This window comes from Procambarus clarkii, chromosome 81 (genome assembly GCF_040958095.1).
Source record: "Procambarus clarkii isolate CNS0578487 chromosome 81, FALCON_Pclarkii_2.0, whole genome shotgun sequence".
In the NCBI taxonomy this organism is placed as follows: Eukaryota; Metazoa; Arthropoda; class Malacostraca; order Decapoda; family Cambaridae; genus Procambarus; species Procambarus clarkii.
The window spans coordinates 15,999,346-16,020,779 of NC_091230.1; the positions used below are offsets into that span (position 1 = coordinate 15,999,346).

Here is a 21,434-nt window from a genome sequence, read left to right on the forward strand (position 1 = left end):
GGTAAACAACAAATGTAACATATTTGTTTACTACAATGTCGGTGCTGGCTGTAGAAGTTGAAAAAACATTGTTTTACTTCGAAATATACTAATTTTATAAGAAAATTCGACGTAAATAGGAGGCAGTAGAGCTCCGATAAGCCAGCGCTAACTCTCCAATATGAAGAATGTTGCTGCTCTCTGATTGGCCAAACGAAACACAGTAGTGACCTCTATCGGCACGCAGGTGAACCAACAATTTTCTTCCTAAGTGGACCTTATTGAATCGCACCTAAGCATCTTCTTAGGGCGCACTTAGGAACCTTCGTAGCAAACCCACTTACGAAGAAATACACAGAGCTTCCTGAATCTAGGTCCAGATAGAAGTGATAGAAGGGTCACATTTACTCTAGTTTGATACTGATAATTAAGTTAATTTAAATAAGATGTTTTTAGGATGGTAAAGTCCAAAGACTAATGTATTTAAGAATAATTCCCAGCAGAATTTTACAGTCTCCGTGGTGTAGTGGTAAGACACTCGCCTGGCGTTCCGCGAGCGCTATGTCATGGGTTCGTATCCTGGCCGGGGAGGATTTACTGGGCGCAATTCCTTAACTGTAGCCTCTGTTTAACGCAACAGTAAAATGTGTACTTGGATGAAAAAACGATTCTTCGCGGCGGGGATCGTATTCCAGGGACCTGCCTGAAACACTACGCGTACTAGTGGCTCTACAAGAATGTAACAACTTTTGTATATATCTCAAAAAAAAAAAAAAAATAGCTGGTGAATTTACAATAGTATGTGGCAATGATATCCCGTTTTCTATAGATGGAAAGTTCCACTACAAGTTACATTTTCTATGGGTAACTTGTGTATACAATACAGCAGCCATATTATCTGCCTGTATGATATTATTAATTGGTGTCGGATTTTCCGACAATGCTCGTGTCTGAAGCTAGACACAATGTTTTCGCGTGTTTCTGCCATACAGCCTAAGAATTGCCGTTTGGATCGCTGGCATAGGGGTCTGGGGGCCTCCCTTCCCCCTCCTGGGGAGGGGGAGAGGGGGTTGCGCAAATGGCAGCGTTGCGACATAATGACGTTATGCTAGTGTACTAGTTTTCAATTTGGGAGTTCTGTCCACTCACTCGGCTTTCGGTAGCAATATTTTCACCAGAATAAGAGTTTGTTTTGGGGGTGCCAGACCTGGTCGATGGCAGACAGAATGCTTCCAACCACACAGGGGTTTCTATAGGCCATTGCTCATCGTGCCTCTCTGATGGGGGCCAGGTGCTGGCTTGTGGTTCCTGGTAGGCAAGAACTCCATGCACTTTGATGCCATAAAGCTAATAGTTACGTATCAGCCTGGATAGCTCTAGGGAGCCGACGGGGTTTCCCCCCGGAAAAATCCTTGTTATATTTGTATGTTACAATATTTTACATTTAAACAAAGTTGGAATATATAATAAATAAGTTAAGCTAAAAAAAATGAAAACTAAAATCTATGCATAAAAAAGCACTTGGCCCCTTAAATAAATGTGTGAGCATGGTCATTAAGGCAGCCACCCACACTTGTCTTATTTCCCCAAAAGGCATCCCTTATTCACATTTGTACAAATTCATTCATTCCTTCCTCAATCTGCACCTGTTGGCAGGGTCATTGGTCTGGCATTACAGGTAACAACCTATGCATTCTTAAAGGTAATCTATCACTTTGACTTTCCTCCTACCACAGTATAATGGTGGTGGAAGACATCACTGGCTAAGTTACATATTAGCCTCATATGTTTAACTAACAGGCACTTAATGGAATGCTGCCCAGCTTCTTATTGTTTGAACTGCGTTATCGCACCTGCCGTCGTGCATCTTCTTGTAGATTGTTCCGATTTTTAGGACAATCTTACATTTTGTTTCCCCAATATCTGTCATTTGTCCCCAATAGAATCCATGGTTAATCTAATACTGTACCTTTGATATCGCTTGCTTTACTTCATTTTGTTCTAGTATTGGCATCCTATGTGATATTTGGCATCTTTTGAATATCCAGCAGCACTGATAGTGCTACATAGTCTTCCTGGCTTGGTGCCTTCTTTTGATAATTACTCTATTGAAGAACAAATGTTCTGGAGGGACATTAAGAAAGCAAAACGAACAATCTTTTTGAAATCAGGACATTCCACAAGGAGGTGCACAACTAAGTGGAACAATGCAGTTTGGTATTGGTTAATAAGGCAATATCTTTATCAGTCAAAATATTAGTATTGGTACAGCTGAATTTCTTACATGGTATTATGATTTTTTTATCACATGGGTTATAAATACATGAAACAATTTTGTGTATTTATTTGTACAAAGTATGTCAGGTCAAAGATATCCAGCATCAAGATTGGTTCAAAATACTTTGTCTCAATTTGTGAAGCCACTCACAAGTAGAAACAAAATAATATCACAGACTAAACGATCAGGTTGTGCCCCCAGGGAACTGAGCTCACTTTGCTTCATCAACTATTATATCGCATAGCCAGAATACACAATAAAAAAATATATGTAAGCTATGACAATATGCTATTCTTATTATGGCAGCAGATTTGAAATCAACACATCATACCTCTACATGTAGCAAAGGTAGGACTGGCGAGTTTGAGTTCCAAAGGGAGACAACCCCTTCATCCAACTGACACTCGTCATGGAGACACCTGACATGCATGACAGTACCATAGTTGGGGCCTCATGACCGACACTCGACATGGAGACACCTGACATGCATGGCAGTACCACAGTTGGGGCCCCATGACTGACACTGGACAAGGGAGACACCTGACATGCATGACAGCACCACAGTTGGGGCCCCATGACTGACACTGGACAAGGGAGACACCTGACATGCATGACAGCACCACAGTTGGGGTCCTCATGACCGACACTGGACAAGGGAGATACCTGACATGCATGGCAGTACCACAGTTGGGGTCCCATGACTGACACTGGACAAAGGAGACACCTGACATGCATGACAGCACCACAGTTGGGGCCTCATGACTGACACTGGACAAGGGAGACACCTGACATGCATGACAGCACCACAGTTGGGGTCCTCATGACCGACACTGGACAAGGGAGATACCTGACATGCATGGCAGTACCACAGTTGGGGCCTCATGACCGACAATGGTGTTTTTCTTTCCTAAAATATTAATCCCAACCATGGGAACTGAACTTGTACATCAACATATTTCATCAGATATTTATAAAGTCATTTAAAAACTTCCATACACAAAATTACCTATAAAAAGGTTTAACAGTAAAATGTACAGTGAAGCCCTTCTAATATGATTCCTAGCTAAAACAGAAAATATTTGTTTGTCAAAACATATACATACAAAGAAATTAATAATATGCAGTAACATTTACTATATACAGTACATTAATTTCAAAAAATTATTTATTTAATATTATGATAAAAGCTAATAGTTTTGCCAGATTTAAATACAGTACTACAGTAATTAATGCACAGATTATACAACAGATCAAGTTTTAAACATTGTTGCCTCACGGTCCATGAAAAAATAGCTCGGCAAAGCCTTGTTCAGTTTCAGTCAAATTAAAGAGGTTCTGCTGCATTTTATTTATTAATATTTACAGAATGCTTAGAGATTTGTCACATTTTTAGTATATTTTATTCAACTCTCCTTCAAAAGACAATTTAAGAGAAGAGAGACTGTAGACATGAGCTACTGATGGGACATAAGCTTGCATTGTGTGAGGTCGCCAAGTGTTGTTATTCAAGTGCATATTTTTATAAGAGTATGCACATACATAAATGCCAACAACTTCTTTAAAAAAATATATGATGCAATCATTCATTCTTTGAAAGTTGAAATAAAGGAACACGTTATCACCTCCACATGTTTGTATAAGAGTAGGGAGTGGTTGGATCATGAAGGAACTGCTTGGCAACAATAACTGCAGCTACAATATTACACATTCCACTTGCAATACCTAAAAATTTGACTAAATTTAAGCAGTTAGCTGATTTTTGTGCTCCAGACTGATCACAAACTGATAAAATGTCAATACAAAATGATGACTATATATGATATCAAACAAGTACAAAACAGTTCAATATAAAAGGGGTTGAAATTTTTATATAACAACCATCACAATTGTTATTGTAGTGTGCATACACAAGGTAGACTTTCCTTCAAACACTTTTGGAAATATCATGAGACTCCAACTAATTGCATCTGCTATAATAAACCTAGAACCTAAGCTGGTTTTTATAATGGCTAGTTCTTGTCTCTCAGGTGGCATTACAGTCTGGTTTTGTACTGTATAGCAAGTATAATCAGAAATATATAATATTTCTTAACCTGACACTTGAAATGTACATCATTGAAAAAATCCTCGAAAATACATAAATGGTGCAAGAATGTACATTACATTTTCATTCACTACATACGTATCTGGAGTTCTCGATCATATACGAATAAATACCTAACAAGCAATACAATGACATTTACAGAATTTTCAATTTACTCCTGAAAGCTATTTTGATCTTATAGGGAATACAGAGCATGTGAAGTTATTGATTTTAGCTTAAGAAATACATACTGTACAGTATGCAAAGGTGCATATGTAGAGTATTAATCATGATCCTGGTAAATGACCAGTTATGATAATCTAATCTAATTGCAAGTCTACAGCTTGAATGGATTTCATCACTATATGCCCAAGAATAATTCAAATACTTGCAGAAGTCCCTTTTTTTGTATGGAATGCTACAAAGTAACTACTGTTTCTCATAATACCTACCCATGTCTATGACTATTCTCCAAAACTTGGAAAAACTACTTGCACAGTCCATATGTTTTGTTCTTTTATACATTTGACTAATTCAGTTCATTAAGTCTGTCATTAAGTAGAAAATTTTACATGCCCCCTACATCACTGGCCTGCAATACTGACACATGGCATACAAAGTTTCCTGTTGGAAGAGAAGTCAGTAATGACAAACTCGCTGCAACTTACACAGCACTGAATTTTTTTATTGAGCTTCTTTGTCACAAATGCTTAAGAATAATCAGCTAAGCATATTCACAAATGAAGCCAATCATTACACAGAGGCAATACTCACTATAGTATGAGACTCCACTCCAGTAATCTCTGTATAAGTACATGCTGTCTATGTGGTACACAATTATCAAAGATATTACAATGCTATTTTGACAAAAGATTGGGCATAAGTTGCCTGGCATTAACTATACAAAATTTAATGTTTTAGGTGGATTGTGTCAAATTTTGATAAATTCTCTTGCCCCACCATGCCTCCAAGTCGAATGGTTTAAAGTCTGGAAAAAAGAAAGAAAAACCCATGTAAAGCACATGTTACTGTCTTTCACCATACAATTTTATTACAGAAACTAATAAAGTAATAAAAGTAACATCTACAATTGCTTTCCCATTTCAAAAGCTGGGTAGTACAGACACGGAAAGGATCTAGAAATGTATTTGGAAATTTTTTTCAAATGGATTGCTTGCAGTCATATGCTGCATTGTTTGTTTACTTTGTGAAATTTGCAAATGTACATCATTTGTGAACCTGTCTGTTCTGCTTCAATAACTTTTGGGGTTTTGATTCTTCTATGAAGGTGATCATGAATATCCTGCTCTCTCTACCTCTTTGGAGGGGGGAGGTGGCCAGGGTTTTGACCTCTGGTCTCAAGTAGGTTTTTAAGGACTCCAAGGGCTGATGTAACTTACAGGTGTGGGGCTATACAGTTGTGGATCTATCTCAGTGTGACTAGGTACAGGAAGCCACCAGTCAGCCCCCCTCAAGAGAGATAATCTTGCCAAGAAAAGCATATACCCATTTCCTGGCCAGCATTCAAATCAGATGCCTCAGTGCCTAAATGAGCCAGATGCCGAAGAAGGCCAAGACATTGCCCTGATGCCAAAGCTCCCACACAACAAAACTGGTCAATGTTCTGGGCACAATATCCAATCCAAAGAGGAATGCCCAAAATGTTATTGGAGGTGAAATTCATCTGAGACCACAACCTCGTTTTCATACCTTAAACCAACTGGAACATTCCCATAATAGCCCAGGAACACGAGCCAAGACTGATTTCAAACTTCCTGACGAACAAAATCCATTACGGTCATTCAGAAAATACGACAAATTATGTGGATGTTGACCCCCATGACAAGTTGAAGTTCATCCTTGTCATCATGGACTGGGTTGACTATTCCAGTCTTCCAGGAGAGTCTGAAAAGATCTGTACTGCTAGCAGATTGTCAACCTGATCTGATTTAACAAAATCTCTCCAGGCACTAGAAGGCTTTTGGCTTAGGAAGCAATTGAGAGACAACTCAGAAAAGATGAATGAATGGTAAAATTATACTGAAGTATGAATGGAAATACCGTACTGTCATACTGTATACTGCACTGCCTTGTGCAAACATCATATTGTATGCAAACGTTATTAAATTTTAAACAGAATCTTATCGTTTAAATAGTTCAAAGGCCCTGGTCAAGCACTTTCTCACAATTTTGTCAATCCAAGTGATTTTTGTACCATAAAGTGACTGGGCTAGCATAAAAATATAATTGGTAACAAAACATTTCCAAATTAGTTCATAATTATAATAAAACATTTAAACATTTTAAGCAAACTGCTTTCAATACTTGAACCATAATAATTCAAGGGGATTGCAGTAGGTATCCTACTGCATTGTTTTGAGGATACTCTACTGCCATAAAGTATATCAACTTAATCTTTTACAGTCACTATTAAATATGATTCATGTACAAACCTTGTAATGCTGGGTGTTCACTATTTTCCTGATAATATGCAATCCCACCTCCTGTGGAAAAAAAATATACTGTCAATAGATAGTCTAAGTGTTAGGATTAAAGTATTTTGTAGGACTAAGTACTACTTAGGTTAGGTGCATAATGTTGAGTAGATGCCTTTCACAATACTTTTAAACAAAAGAGCAAGTCATGTATCCTATAACCAGTGTGACGTCTTTGTTGTCAATAAACGCCATGTAGACTAGACGTGCATTTCTCTTCCCGCCTAATTATAACACTAAGAATTTTAATGATATATTTCTAATCTTCTATTTTAAAACACAAATTTTGTTGAGGGGAAACCACACAAAGAACGAATCTAAACCATAAACGTTGAATGTAATGAAACTCCATTTTATGGGCGAGTCTCTGAGACTCCCCGTAACTATCTAGGCTGACGGATAGTCCTAACTTTCGGCATCAGTCGATGTGGGTGGAGTTCTAGGTCTACCGGGGACCACGGCCAGACCCTGGCCCCCTCAGAGGTACGAGGAGCAATGGCCTATAGAAATGCACATGTGGTTTTGGAGCATTCTACATCTGCCAGCGACCGAAACAGGCACCCAGAAATGTAAGCGTAATGTAAGAGTGCGTTCCCCAACATTTAGTCTCCTTAACGGTGTGTTCTGTGTTGAGTTGCAGTAGTTTCCCTGCAAGTCTCAATCAGGGGAAGTTCTAGTGCTATCCTCCAAGTCTACTCTTGGGGTTCATCGATTTTTCAAACTCCGGTGTTGTTAAAGTGATGGCTACTCTGTTGTTCAGGGTCTATCCTGGATTGTACCTGGATGAGGTTCTGGGAGTTCTTCTACTCACCAAGCCTAGGCCGAAGGTAAGGCTCGAGTTGTGAGAGCTTGGTTCAACCAGCTGTTGCTTGGAGCGGCCCACAGGCCCACATATCCACTACAGCCTGGTTAGTCCGGCACTTCTTGCAAAAGAGTGTCCAGTTTTTTCCTGAAAGACTTCTACTTTTGTTCTGGCAATATTTCTTATAACTGCTGGAAGGATATTAAATAACTGTGGACCTCTGGTGTTCATACAGTGTTCTCTGATCATGCTGATGGCACCTCTATTCTTCACTGGCTCTTTTCTGCATTTCCTTCCATATCTTTTACTGCAGTATTTTGTTATTTTACTGTGTAAATTAGGAACGTGGCCCTGCAGTATTTTCCCATGTGTATATTATTTGATAACCTTTTCGTCTCCTTTCAAGAGAGTACATTTTGAAAGTTTTGAGACGATCCCAATAATTTAGGTGTTTTATCTCTATGTATGCCCTATATGTTCTCTGTATTCCCTCTATTTCAGCAATCTCTCCCACTCTGGAGGGTTACGTAAGTGAGTATCGAGCAGTACTCAACATGAGACAATGCAAGCGAGTTGAATATTACAACCATTGTGAAAGGATCCCTGGATTTGAAGGTTCTCATAATCATCCTATCATTTTTTTGGCTGACACAATATTTGCTTGGTTATGCTCCAAATACACACAGATTTTGCAAAAGCTTTCGACAAATGTGACCATGGAGTTATTGCACACAAAATTCGTGTAAAGGGAATTACTGTACAGTGGAACCTCGCCTTACGAATGCTCCTACTTATGAATTTTTCAAATTATGGCCCCAATTTCGTCAGAAAATTTGACTTGACTTGCGACCTTTGCCTTGACGTGGGACTTTGTTGATACATGTATGGGTCAACGAAACACCTGGTTCCTGGTGGCACAGGCGACCCTGCTTCAGTTTACCAAACCACCTGCCTAGTGACGATCGCGCTTGAATTATTTGTAAAGAATTTAATTGCTTTTAAGCTTTTTTGCTTTCAAAACATAAAAATTATTATATACCCCACCATGGCTTCCTCAACAATTAAGAAGTGGTGTGCAGTATGGGAAGAAATGCAAAGTTATGTTGAAGCGACTCACCCAAATCAAGCTGCAGTAGGCTGTTGCCTTAACCTTTTCAATGACACTGATGCCTCGCTACAGACAAATGTTAAAACAGAGAAAACAAATCTCTATGGAATGATTCTTAGTGAGAAAAACAAGCACTGAACCACAACCAGGTCCTAGTGGTATGCAGGCAAAACGTAGGATAGAGAGTACCCTAGAGAAGTCATCACTGCCTGATGTTATAATGGAAGGGGACTCCTCTTCCAAACAGTAACACTTCTCCACCCCCCCCCCCCCTCCTCCTCACCATTTTTCATACACCAACAAGAGTCATCAATAAAGGTAAGCTATAACTTATACATATTATAATACAAAATGTGTGCGTGTATTATGTATGAAATGTATTTTGAAGTTAATATTTTTGGGAGTGTGGAATGGATTAATTCAATTTACATTTTTATGGGATTTTTTTTTTTTGAGTTTCAAATTTTCGAGTTACAACCCATCTCTGGGAATGGATTCAATTCGTAAATGGAGGGGCCACTGTACTGGAGACGGTAGTAGGGAGATTGATATTCAACTTCCTAAGAAATGTAACCCAGAATGTAATAGTCAACAAAGTAACTTCTTAATCATCCAGCGGGAAAAGCTCACTATCCTAAGGTACAGTACTTGCCCCGGTACTTTTCCTCATCCTCATATCAGACATAGAAAAGCATACAAACTATAGTAATCTAACATCCTTTGCAGATGGTACTAGAATTATCATGAGAGTAGACAACATATGAGAACACAGCAAACCTCCTATCTGATGTTAATCAAGTCTTTCAATGGGCCTTTTGTGTTGTCCCGTCTTGAGTACTGCTCAGTACTCACTTCCCCCTTCAGAGCAGGAGAGATTGCTGAAATAGAGGGAATACAGAGAACATATACGGCACGCATAGACGCAATAAAGCACCTAAATTATTGGGATCGTCTCAAAGCCCTCCAAATGTACTCACTAGAAAGAAGACGAGAGAGATATCAAATAATATACACCTGGAAGATACTGGAGGGCCAAGTACCAAATCTACACAGTAAAATAACAACGTACTGGAGTGAACGACATGGAAGAAAATGTAGAATAGAACCAGTGAAGAGCAGAGGTGCCATAGGCACAATCAGAGAACACTGTATAAACATCAGAGGTCCGCGGTTGTTCAACGTCCTCCCAGCAAGCATAAGAAATAATGCCGGAACAACCGTGGACATTTTCAAGAGGAAACTAGATCTATTCCTCCAAGGAGTGCCGGACCAACCGGGCTGTGGTGGGTATGTGGGCCTGCGGGCCGCTCCAAGCAACAGCCTGGTGGACCAAACTCTCACAAGTCGAGCCTGGCCTCGGGCCGGGCTTGGGGAGTAGAACTCCCAGAACCCCATCAACCAGGTATCAACCAGGTAACCACAGAAAATAACATGTTTAATAAGGTTAAGATCAAATTACAGTACTGCAACTATGAAAAAAACAAACATCAAAGCAGAAACCTCACATAAAACAAAGTAAAATCACACTATTGAAAATAAAAGAAATGTAAAAGATTAAGGAGTAATCATGTAAAAAAAAAAAAACTCACTTTTAAAAAACACAACAAAGTTGCTATCACAACTGCAAGAAAAATGACAGGTTTGATAACATGAACCTTCTTAACAAAAGATGCCATACGAATAATGCTACTTTTTAAGACACTAACGCTCTTTAGAGTGGAATATTGTTGCACATTAACAGTCCCATTCAAAGCAGGAGAAATTGCTGACCTGGAGAGCGTGCAAAGATCTATTATCGCTAAAATCTACTCATTAAAACAATTAAAGTACTGGATGCCTAAAAAAATATATATCTGTATTCCCTAAAGTGCATGCCGGAAATACATAATAATTTACTCTTGGAAAATATTAATAGGACTGGTTCCAATCTTGCACAAAGAAATAACACCACATGAGACCAGATGACATGACAGGATGTACAAAATAGACCCACTGAAGAGCAGAGGTGCAACAGGCACAGAGAGAACACTATCAGCATCAAAGGCCCAAGACTTTTCAACACTCTTTCCCTTGATAACATGAACTGTCGTAGTAGTTATATATAACCCCCTCCCCACACCAAATGACAGAAGACCCAGACAGATATGTGATAGAAACAACATGGCTACCATTAACCTCTAAACTGCGCATGGCATACATACACGACAGGACCTGATGGTACCAAAAGTTCAATTTCTCAAACTTGCTCAAATGCTTTAAAAAAAATTGTGCATAATCTACTAGCAAATCCTGCAACTTTGTCTAAATAATCACAAATGTAACTTGAAAAATAAGAAAATAAAAAATAATTATAAAATTGAAAATTTCAATTTTCAAATCAGCTGTGCGTTATTTATTCTGTGCATTTTGAGTACTAGTGATCTTTCTCCTTTGTTCCAGCTGGTAGCTTCGGTTACATTTCTGACTTTTTGGTATACTTTTGGTTTATTGGTTTCTCTCTTCAAACCATTCGGGATGCTGAAAAATACTTTGGCTCTCCTGGATTTTATTTGAGCTTATTACTTTTGCATAAGTTTTCCTTCGTAAAAATATTCATTCATAATGCTCTACTTTAACCCTTGGGCTGCTAAGGGCCATTTATTTTGCCTTCAACACCCACAGGCACAAAAAAAAAACATATTTTGTCTCATAAAAGTGTTCGTGTTCCCTGATCACGGGGGAAATAAAAATCGTAGGTTGCATATTTTGGCCACAATAGGGCGGGGAAGTCTGGCAAAAAAGAGGCATTGACAGAGCAGTCGCCAGACGAGGTCTGCTTGGCTCGAGCTGTCATGCAGGGTTTGCCACAGATATTATAACCTAATTATTTCAATGTCTCTGATTGATTTTTTCTTTGTTTTTTTGCAGTAATATTATTCAATAGTGTGTATTGTGATATATTTATATAATAAAATGTGTGAACCATCGCTGTACTCAAAATTATTGTGTTCATATGAGTGATTCAATTATTATGTTCATAAAACAAACATTAGTTTTGCTGTTATTACACTATATACACATATATATACGTATCTGCATGTTTTGTTCACCATAACGAACCACTAAGTTGGTATTGTGAGTCAAAAAGCAATGAAGAGTGGCCTTCACTCACCAGCCAGTCAGCCACTCACCACCACTCCCTCACTCGCCAACATACTCCTCCAATCATACTGTTTTTGCTTTTATTCACTATACACAGACATTAAATATAAGTACTGTATCTACATGTTTTGTTCACCATAACTGTACATCTAAGCTTGTATGGTGAATTCATGGAATAAGAGACGTAGTTACACACACAGTCAGCTGGTGGCTGCTGCCGTCACTGGTTCAAGGCCAGATGCACTAATATTTCTCCTCCAACAATACTGTTTGTGGTGTTATTACACTATATACACATTTTATATACAAGTATCCAACAAATCTGTTTTTGGTGTTATTACACTATATGCACACATTATATATAAAGTATCTACATATTTTATTCACTATACCTATACAAATAAGCTGGAATTGTGCCCAAAGACCATAGTGGCCACCAGTAAACAACATGACAAGTTGTGCAGACGACGCACCTCCCTCCCTAAAATGGCGGCTCCCAACATACTACTATTGATGTTATTACACTCTATACACACGTTATATATAAGTATCTACATTTGTGTTCACCATAGCGAACCACTAAGCTGGAATGGTAAATCCAGTCAATAAAAGGTGGCCACACAGTCAGAAGACAATGCCACCACTCTCCCTACTTCAGCATTACTCCTCCCACCATGGAGCACAGCGCTAAATATCACCACAATCCTGCTATTATCAGAATCCTGGTCAGTTTTATCACAGTCAAGGGTCTTCTGTAATACTATCATCGCTAAATAATAGCATGTACAATGGGGCCTCGACTTACGATGCTAATCCGTTCCCAGAGACAGATCGTAAGTCGAAGCGATTTTTCCCATAAGAAATAAAGGGAATTGAATTAATCCGTTCCCCACCCTCCAAAATATTAACATACAAATACATTTTATACTGAATACAATGTTTTTTTCTAACTACAATACAGTACCAAAGTTTCTCTTACCTTTATGGAGGGCTCTTGATGGCGTATGGAAGATGGTGATGAGGGGGGAGGAGAGTTGTTACTGTTTAGAAGGGGAGTCCCCTTCCATTATCACATTAGGCAGTGATGTTTTCTCTGGGGTACTCTCTCTCTCTCTCCTACATTTTGCCTGAATACCACTAGGACCTGGTTGTGGTTCAGTGCTTGTTTGTCTCACTACAAATTTGTCAGGAGACATTTGGTTTTCCCTTCGTTTTAACATTTGTCTGTAATGATGCATCACAGTGTCATTGAATAGGTTAAGGCAACGACCTACTGCAGCTTGATTTGGTGAGTCGTTTCAGCAAAGGTTTGCAATTCTTCCCATGCTGCACACATTTTCTTAATTGTTGAGGAAGAGACATTCTGTACTCTTGTTTCTGCTCTATGGTCATCCTTACATGGGTTTTCATATGTTGAGCCTTACCACTGACTTTCCTGGGACTCATGGCATGATATATAATAATTACTTTAATGTTCAAAATGCAAAAAATCACCACAGAAGCGGAATTTTTTATAGGCGCGATCGTCACTAAGCGGGCAGCTGTAGTAAACTGAGGCAGGTCGGCCGCGTGACCGGGAACCACTCGCTCGGTCGACCCGAACATGTACCAACAAATATCGGATGTCGACGACACCATCAGATGTCGAGTCGCATTTTTCGATGAAATTTACATCGTAACTCGAAATTATCATAAGTAGGGGCAATCGTATGTCGAGGTGCCACTGTACATATACATTTTGACATTTTTAGGCGATGCTGTAGTCACAAGCTGAACAGCAGTGCTGGTTGATACCTGGTTGATGGGGGTTCTGGGAGTTCTTCTACTCCCCAAGCCCAACCCGAGGCCAGGCTTGACTTGTGAGAGTTTGGTCCACTAGGCTGTTGCTTGGAGCAGCCCGCAGGCCAACATATCAACCACAGCCCGGTTGGTCCGGCACTCCTTGGAGGAAACAATCTAGTTTCCTTTTGAAGATGTCCACGGTTGTTCCGGCAATATTTCTTATGCTCGCTGGGAGGGTGCTGAACAACCGTGGGCCTCTGATGTTTATACAGTGTTCTCTGATTGTGCCTATGGCACCCCCTGCTCTTCACTGGTTCTATTCTGCATTTTCTTCCATATCGTTCACTCCAGTACGTTGTTATTTTACTGTGTAGATTTGGTACTTGGACCGCCAGTATCTTCCACGTGTATATTATTTGATATCTCTCTCTCTCTCTCGTCTTTTTTCTAGTGAGTACATTTATTGCATCTATGCCATATCATCTATGCCGTATATGTTCTTTGTATTCCCTCTATTTCAGCAATCTCTTCTGTTCTGAAGGGGGAGGTGAGTACTGAGCAGTACTCAAGATGGGACAGTACAAGTGATTTGTATAGTACAACAAATCTGTTCTGTGCTAACATACAAGCAAGAAACTATATATGCCTTTTTTTTTTTGTCACAAACAGAAACAGTAGAGCATTTAAACTATGGGGAGCACATTTATGCACTAAGGATTTTCCTGTGTATATCTCAAAATATACATAGGAAAAATAAGCTATAGTACTAAATTATGACATAGGTTACAGTACTAAATTATGACATAGGCTATAGTCAGAAATATGATAGGTAGTGTAGAATAAACCTAATAAGCCACAGGACTGCCATAGGAGTAGTGTGAGAACAATGCTGAACATCAAGGCCCTACAATTCTTTAACCCACTAAAAAGTTTAAGAAATCTATTTTGCGACAAGATTGAAGCCTTAAAGAGTTAACTTTACATTTGTGACCTAAGGCCAGACCGTGGGAGCATCTGTAGATTACAAATAGAGAATATTGATAGAATTTTGTTTAATTGATGCCTGACCTGGGAACAGCCTTCTTTGGCAATTACCTAGTCTATGTGGGCCATATTTGAGGCCTGCAGGCAACATAATCACCACAGCCAGGCTGATCCACTAACTCCAGCCAGAAGAAACATGCTACATTCTCTCTTGGAAGCTTCTACAGTCATTCCAGAGATATTGCTTAGATTTGTTAGGAGAGTGAAGAGTAGTGAACATTTGATGTTTAATAAGTATTGTGCCTGATACCCTAACTTTGTTCATTATCGAACATTATCAACAAATTTGTTATGCGAGGCTCAAGAAGTCAAACAACACATAAAATCTGAAATTCCATATCAACATTTATCACAAATCCATACTGTGAGCTCATGCTGCATGCATCAGCCTTGGTGGTTCGCTCAGTACTGAGGCTCTCACACCCAGGAATGTTGGCCACGATTTTTTTTCTAGGTGGTGTCTGCCAACTATCGGTTGTGGGCTGTACTATAGCTGCCCCTATCCCACGTAGGCCATTTAAATTAAAGCGCTAGACACTAAAACAGCTATTAATGTATTGCGCAGTATTGGTAATGTTACGCAAATCATCTATATATGTATTGCACAGTCTAAGGGTTAACCACTGTGATGCGCAGAGTTTATTGTGAAATTCCCCTATGCGCATGAAATCAAGTGTTCCCCAAAAATTCTTTTTTCTTTGTAAAATGATAAGTTCCCTTCCCTGAACATGTCTATGTAAAAATAAATACCAAATTCGTAGGCAGGCGATGAGTCACAATAACGTGGCTGAAGTATGTTGACCAGACCACACACTAGAAGTTGAAGGGACGACGACGTTTCGGTCCGTCCTGGACCATTCTCAAGTCGATTTGTGATGAGGAGGTAGGGACAGGCATTAAATAGGCAAGAGAGAGCTGAGGAGGAAAGTAAGGTGTAGGGGATAGTAGTAATAATGAGAACTGCAGAAGGCCTATTGGCCCATACGAGGCAGCTCCCATTATAACCCCCAAAGGAGATAGTAATAGGAATAAGAAGAGGAAAGCAAGGGAGCATAGAAGACAATGAACAGAAAAAAGGGAGAAGAGAGAGAGAAAAGGAAAGAGAAAGAAAGATAAATGGAAGGGGTAAGCTTATGTTAAGTCACGTTTGTTAGAAAGAGCATTCTAAGTTGTTAGTTAGCATTTGAGTATATACTGTGAAAGGGAAAAGAGTCCACAGCAACAAAGCCAGGACTCAAGTTCATGTTGGGTACATTGTGTATAAGAGCCGATTCTACAAGACGGCATCTGTGTAGAGTAGAGGCAGGAAAGATTATTTTGGAGGAAGACCAATCAATGGGATGATTAGAATCCCTCACATGGCAGAAGAGAGCATTGTTAGTGTCTGCAGACTTAACACTTCTCTTGTGTTCTTTAAGTCTGTCATTCAGTGTACGGCCAGTTTCGCCAAAGTATTGGAGAGGACAAGATGAACAGGAAATAGAGTAGACACCAGCAGCATTAGAAGCAGGAGGAGCAGTGTGAACTAGATTGCTACGAAGTGTGTTAGTTTATCGAAAGGCGAGTTTAATGTCAAGAGGACGAAAGGTATTGGTAAAAGTTTTGAGTTCAGATATGAACGGAAGGCATAGTACAGTGCTACTAGTGTTGGAAGCAGGTTTAGGATGAAAGAAATTTCGTTTAGCTTGAGAGTAGGCACAGTTGATGAAATGCAAAGGATAACCAAGGCGAGAGAATGATTTGTAGATAAAGGCAATTTCAGAATCAAGAAACTGAGGGTCGCTGATGCGTAGAGCGCGGAGGAAGAGAGAGACGAGGACACTTTTCTTAACAGAAGGAGGATGGTAGGAAAAGAAGTGGATGTACATGCCACTATGCATGGGTTTACGGTAGACAGAGAAAGAGAACCCAGACACAGAGCTGTGAACATGAATATCAAGAAAAGGAAGGAGGGAATTAGATTCCCACTCAACTTTGAAATGGATAGAAGGAGCCAGATTGTTAAGAGAGGCGAGGAAAGGCTGGAAAAGATTAAGGTCATGAGGCCAAAAAGTAAAAATGTCATCAACATAGCGAAGCCAGAGAGAGGGACGAGTATCAATAGAAGGAAGAAGAACAGTTTCGAAGTATTCCATGTAGAAATTAGCAAGAACAGGGGAGAGAGGAGAACCCATAGCGACACCGAAAGTTTGAGTGTAATATTTACCGTTGAAGGAGAAAGAGTTAGATTCAACACAGAGTCTAATGAGATCGAGGAAAACGTCAGTGGGAGGTGGGAGAGGAAGGAGGCCCTCTGACGCCTTCTGTCTGAGGAAAGAGAGAATGTCATCGAGCGGAACATTAGTGAACAGAGAGTCGACATCAAGACTAAGCATCTTACAAGAGGGTTGCAGGCGCAGTCTTTCTATGAAGTCCTGAGAGTGACGAAGGTGGGCAGGGGAAAAAAGTGCCAAGGTAAGATGTCAGGGTTTTAGCGAGCCAGGAGGCAAGAGGATAGCTGACAGAGCCCCGTGAGGAAATGATAGGATGAAGAGGGACACCAGGTTTATGAGTCTTCGGAAGACCATAGAAATAAGGAAGAGAAGGGCAGATGACACGGAAACGTTTAATGAGATCAAAGTCAGGAGGGCAAAGACTAGAGAGCTGTCTTAGTTTGCGGTTCTAAATACCAAATTCCACTTACTTTGGCTGTGAGGACGTGGACAAGGTGCGCTCTGACGTTATCAGGGGCTGGTCGCTTGAGCGTGAAGCTCTCGGACACGGTCACGCAGGCCATTCAAGCACCGGGTGTTGCCACAAATATATTTTCACTTATTTGTTCTATGTATTTCCAATGCCTTTTTTTTTTTATCATATATGGTGCATATTTGTGTCCTTTACAATATGTATACAGTAGAACTTTCATAATGTTCCATGGAACTGTGATAATGTGATAACGTCAGTAATGTGTCCACAATAAATGTTTATTGTTGTAATATTACTTGTAAAAAAATTCACTAAAATTACAATATGTACAGTTTCACACACTGTATTACACATTCAGTACTTCGGAAGTGAGTAATAATCAACGAAGTAGTCCACAGTACATAGTGCGACTTCGCCCTCGTTGCACCAGGTACACATAGATTTTCGCTTGCTGTTTCTTCGTTCTGTGTGCTTGCAAATAACGCACTCACGTACACCCTTGGCTTTAGTACTTGTAGGTGGTATGTAGCCAAGCTTGTAAAGCATGAGGTAGTATTGAAAAGATTATAGGAAAAGATCAATTTGTAAGGTAGTCTTGAAAAGATCGCTTTGTAAGGTTCCACACAGGAAGAGATTCAGCAACCCTCGAAGAGTGTTCGTCAGTCTAAAAGATTCAGGCATTCTTGAAAATATCTATGGAAAACACCACCATGGAAGCAGCTAACACTGTTCATCTATGCTTCTTGTATCAGATGCATCATCATTGAACCCAGAAAATGATTCATTTATGCATCATCTATATAAATTGGAGATGGCAAGGGTGGCGCTCAGAGCTGCAACTGGATGTGCTCACTGTATCGTCCTCATAGGTGCTGTATCATTTGCATCCGACCTTTGCATTAGATCCTTATTGTGCCTAGCTTCACCAATATCATGACCCTCATGTTCGTCAAACAATAAGGTTTGAATTTCACCGACGTCGCGCGATCTTTCAATACCGCATCGGACAGGTGTTTGGGAGCCAGAAGTGCGCAAGCCACCCATGGTTGCTCACTCAATACTAACCCAGCCAGCAGCCCTAGGGCATTCTGGGATTTTTTTCCAAGATGACTGCCTCTCACTGGAGGTCCTAAGAATCCAATGAACAAATCGTAGTGTAGTGTAGTGTGCCTAAGAGTCCATTTCGTACACAACCATGGTTGTTCCGGCAATATTTCTTATAGTCGCTGGGAGGACATTGAACAACCACGGACTTCTGATGTTTATACAAAGTTCTCTGTGCCAATGGCACCTCTGCTTTTCACTGGTTCTATCCTGCATTTTCTTCCATATCATTCACTCCATTACGTTGTTATTTTACTGTGTAGATTAGGGACCTGGCCCTCCAGTATTTTCCATGTGTATATTATTTGGTATCTCTCTCGTCTCCTTTCTAATGAGAACATTTGGAGAGCTTTGAGAAGATCCCAATAATTTAGGTGCTTTATGGCATCTATGCGTGCTGTATGTTCTCTGTATTCCCTCTATTTCAGCAATCTCTCCTGCTCTGAAGGGGGAAGTGAGCACTGGGCAATACTCGAGACAGGACAACACAAGGGAGCCGGTCGGCCGAGCGGACAGCACGCTGGACTTGTGATCCGGTGGTCCTGGGTTCGATCCCAGGCGCCGACAAGAAACAATGGGCAGAGTATCTTTCACCCTATGTCCCTGTTATCTAGCAGTAAATAGGTACCTGGGTGTTAGTCAGCTGTCACAGGCTGCTTCCTGGGGGTGGAGGCCTGGTCGAGGACCGGGCCGCGGGGACACTAAATATCCCCAAAATCATCTCAATATAACAAGTGACTTTAAGAGTACAAGCATTGTGATGGGATCCCTGGATCTGAACGTTCTCGTAATCCATCCTATCATTTTCTGGCTGACGCAATATTTACTTGGTTATGCTCCCTAAACGTTAGATCGTCGGACATCATTATTCCCAAATCCCTGACATGCTGTTTTCCTACTATGGGCAGATTCGATTGTGTTTTGTACCCTGTATTATGTTTCAGATCTTCATTTTTACCATACCTGAGTACCTAGAATTTATCACTGTTAAACATCATGATTTTTTCTGCTGCCTAATCGAAAACTTTGTTGATATCTGCTTGTAATTTTTCAATGTATTCAGCAGAGGTAATTTTCATGATGATTTTTGTGTCATCAACAAAGGATGACACGAAGCTGTGACTTGTATTTTTGTCTATATCTGATATGAGAATAAGGAACAGCAGTGTTGCAAGGACTGTACCTTGAGGTACGGAGTTTTTACATAATAACTTTTCCGACACTTCTTACTACTATTCTTCTTCTTTGTGCATCGAACAGGTGCTTGCATCTCTTTATTACATCATTCCTCAGTTCCAGTTAATAGGAGCTGTTCTCCTTATCAACAAAACGTTCTTCTTTTAAAAAAAAATGTGCCTAAAATCCATTTCTGAAAATATTGGGATGAAACTTTCATGACTGAAGCCAATAAGCTGGAGATTTGTTTAACATTTAATATTATTTTTCACATAATTCAAATATTTTTTTGCCCAGCCCCAGCTTATACCCCATTTACAGCCCAAGCTGTAGCAGCTTAAAGGTTAATATAAGAGAGAGAACAGCCTCTGTTACTAGCAGAAACGGATCCAGACTGATAATCATGGGAGACGTCTGTTACGAACCTTACCTCCTGTGGAGGTTGGTTTCGGTTGTAAAATGTTGGTGGACACAGGGAGAGTGTATATTAGTATAAATCCCCAGCTGAGATCAGAGAGGCCGCGAGTCACCATTATTACTCCGCCCAGTAAAGTAGTGCCTTCTCAGCTGGAGATCATCAGAAATAATGTGAACTTGAATAGCTTTACTATGTAAGGGAAAAATGGACTCTATAAAAATGTATGCATGGGGGAATACAGTAAATAAAATCATTAACACTTTGGCGTACCCCGCGCACCACCCCTCAACTGTGCGATATGAGACCCAGGGTGTCACAGAAGCATGCATAAATTCTGAAAAGTGTATACTCTCTTCAACTTTGTCACCTTAATTCTCGTTCTACGAGATTAAATTTTGTATCATTGTGTTCGCAATAGAATTCTCTATAGCACTAAATGCATATAAACTCCAAAAGCCCAGCTAATTACCCGCAGCAAACAGAGAAAGTGCGAACGAGTTACCCAGAAGCGTGCAAACGCGATAAAATGTTTTCACTATTTTTACTCTGGTCACCTCAATTTTCGTCCTAGGTCTTTCATTTTGGTCTCAATGGGTTCGCAATAGAATTCTTTAGAGGAACATTAGCATATAAAATTAAAAAACCTGGTCACGCTCCAACCGCCAACGAGTTGAGGACGGGCCACGCGTTAGCCGCGAGTGAGCGCTTAGATGCCTTCCAGCTACACTCCCAATTCCCACCCTTTTCAAGCCTTTCTTTCGCAATTTTCTTCCTGGAAGGGCCTTGTTCATGATCACTATCCATCCTGGAGTAAGCGTAGATAGTTTCTAAAGCCGCAGTAAGATATATAGCCACGGAAAATAGCCGAAATGTTCACACGTTTGAGATGCGAGGGGAGGCGACATTGGTCACAACAGTGGAGCGAAAACAATGGGCCCACGGCGTGTGCCAAGCCGCCTGAGGGCTACGAGGCTCAACAAAGAAAATGGGAAGACGTTGGCGCACATTTTAAAACCAGTCCCCCCAAAAATCGGAAAAAAGCCTGATTTTTGGCGATTATTTAAAGTGGATGATGCAATGCTGCGTCATGCCCGGGCGAAAGTGTTAATGTGTTTGATAGCATATGTAAAGAGTAGAGTATTAAGGGGCGATGAGGCAAGAGAGGTGGACGCCATCTTGACTGAAGGGGAAGGTGTATCGCTGCCGAACGTTCCTGCTATTTGAGGGGTTTTCTCCGGCCGTTCAGTCAGATAAGCCTATCCTTGTCTATATCCAGGGTTGCAAGATTGGGTAGAGTAATATTGCAGAAGTTGGAGAGGTTTTATAAGAGTCCAGGTTT

At 40.2% G+C, this 21,434-nt stretch overlaps 1 protein-coding gene across 1 annotated transcript in view; it reads right to left on the reverse strand.

Annotated features, from left to right (window-relative positions):
* Positions 1–2,308: 2,308 nt before the first annotated feature.
* Positions 2,309–21,434, reverse strand: part of LOC123773165 (mapk-regulated corepressor-interacting protein 1) — an 89,780-nt gene continuing 70,654 nt past the window's right edge. Inside the window, exons 5-6 of the mRNA XM_045766698.2 lie at positions 6,794–6,844; positions 2,309–5,328 (exon numbers count right to left, since the gene is read on the reverse strand). Coding sequence (XP_045622654.1) covers positions 5,258–5,328; positions 6,794–6,844 — 122 coding nt within the window. The 3' untranslated portion in view covers positions 2,309–5,257. The remainder of the gene's footprint in view (positions 5,329–6,793; positions 6,845–21,434) is intronic.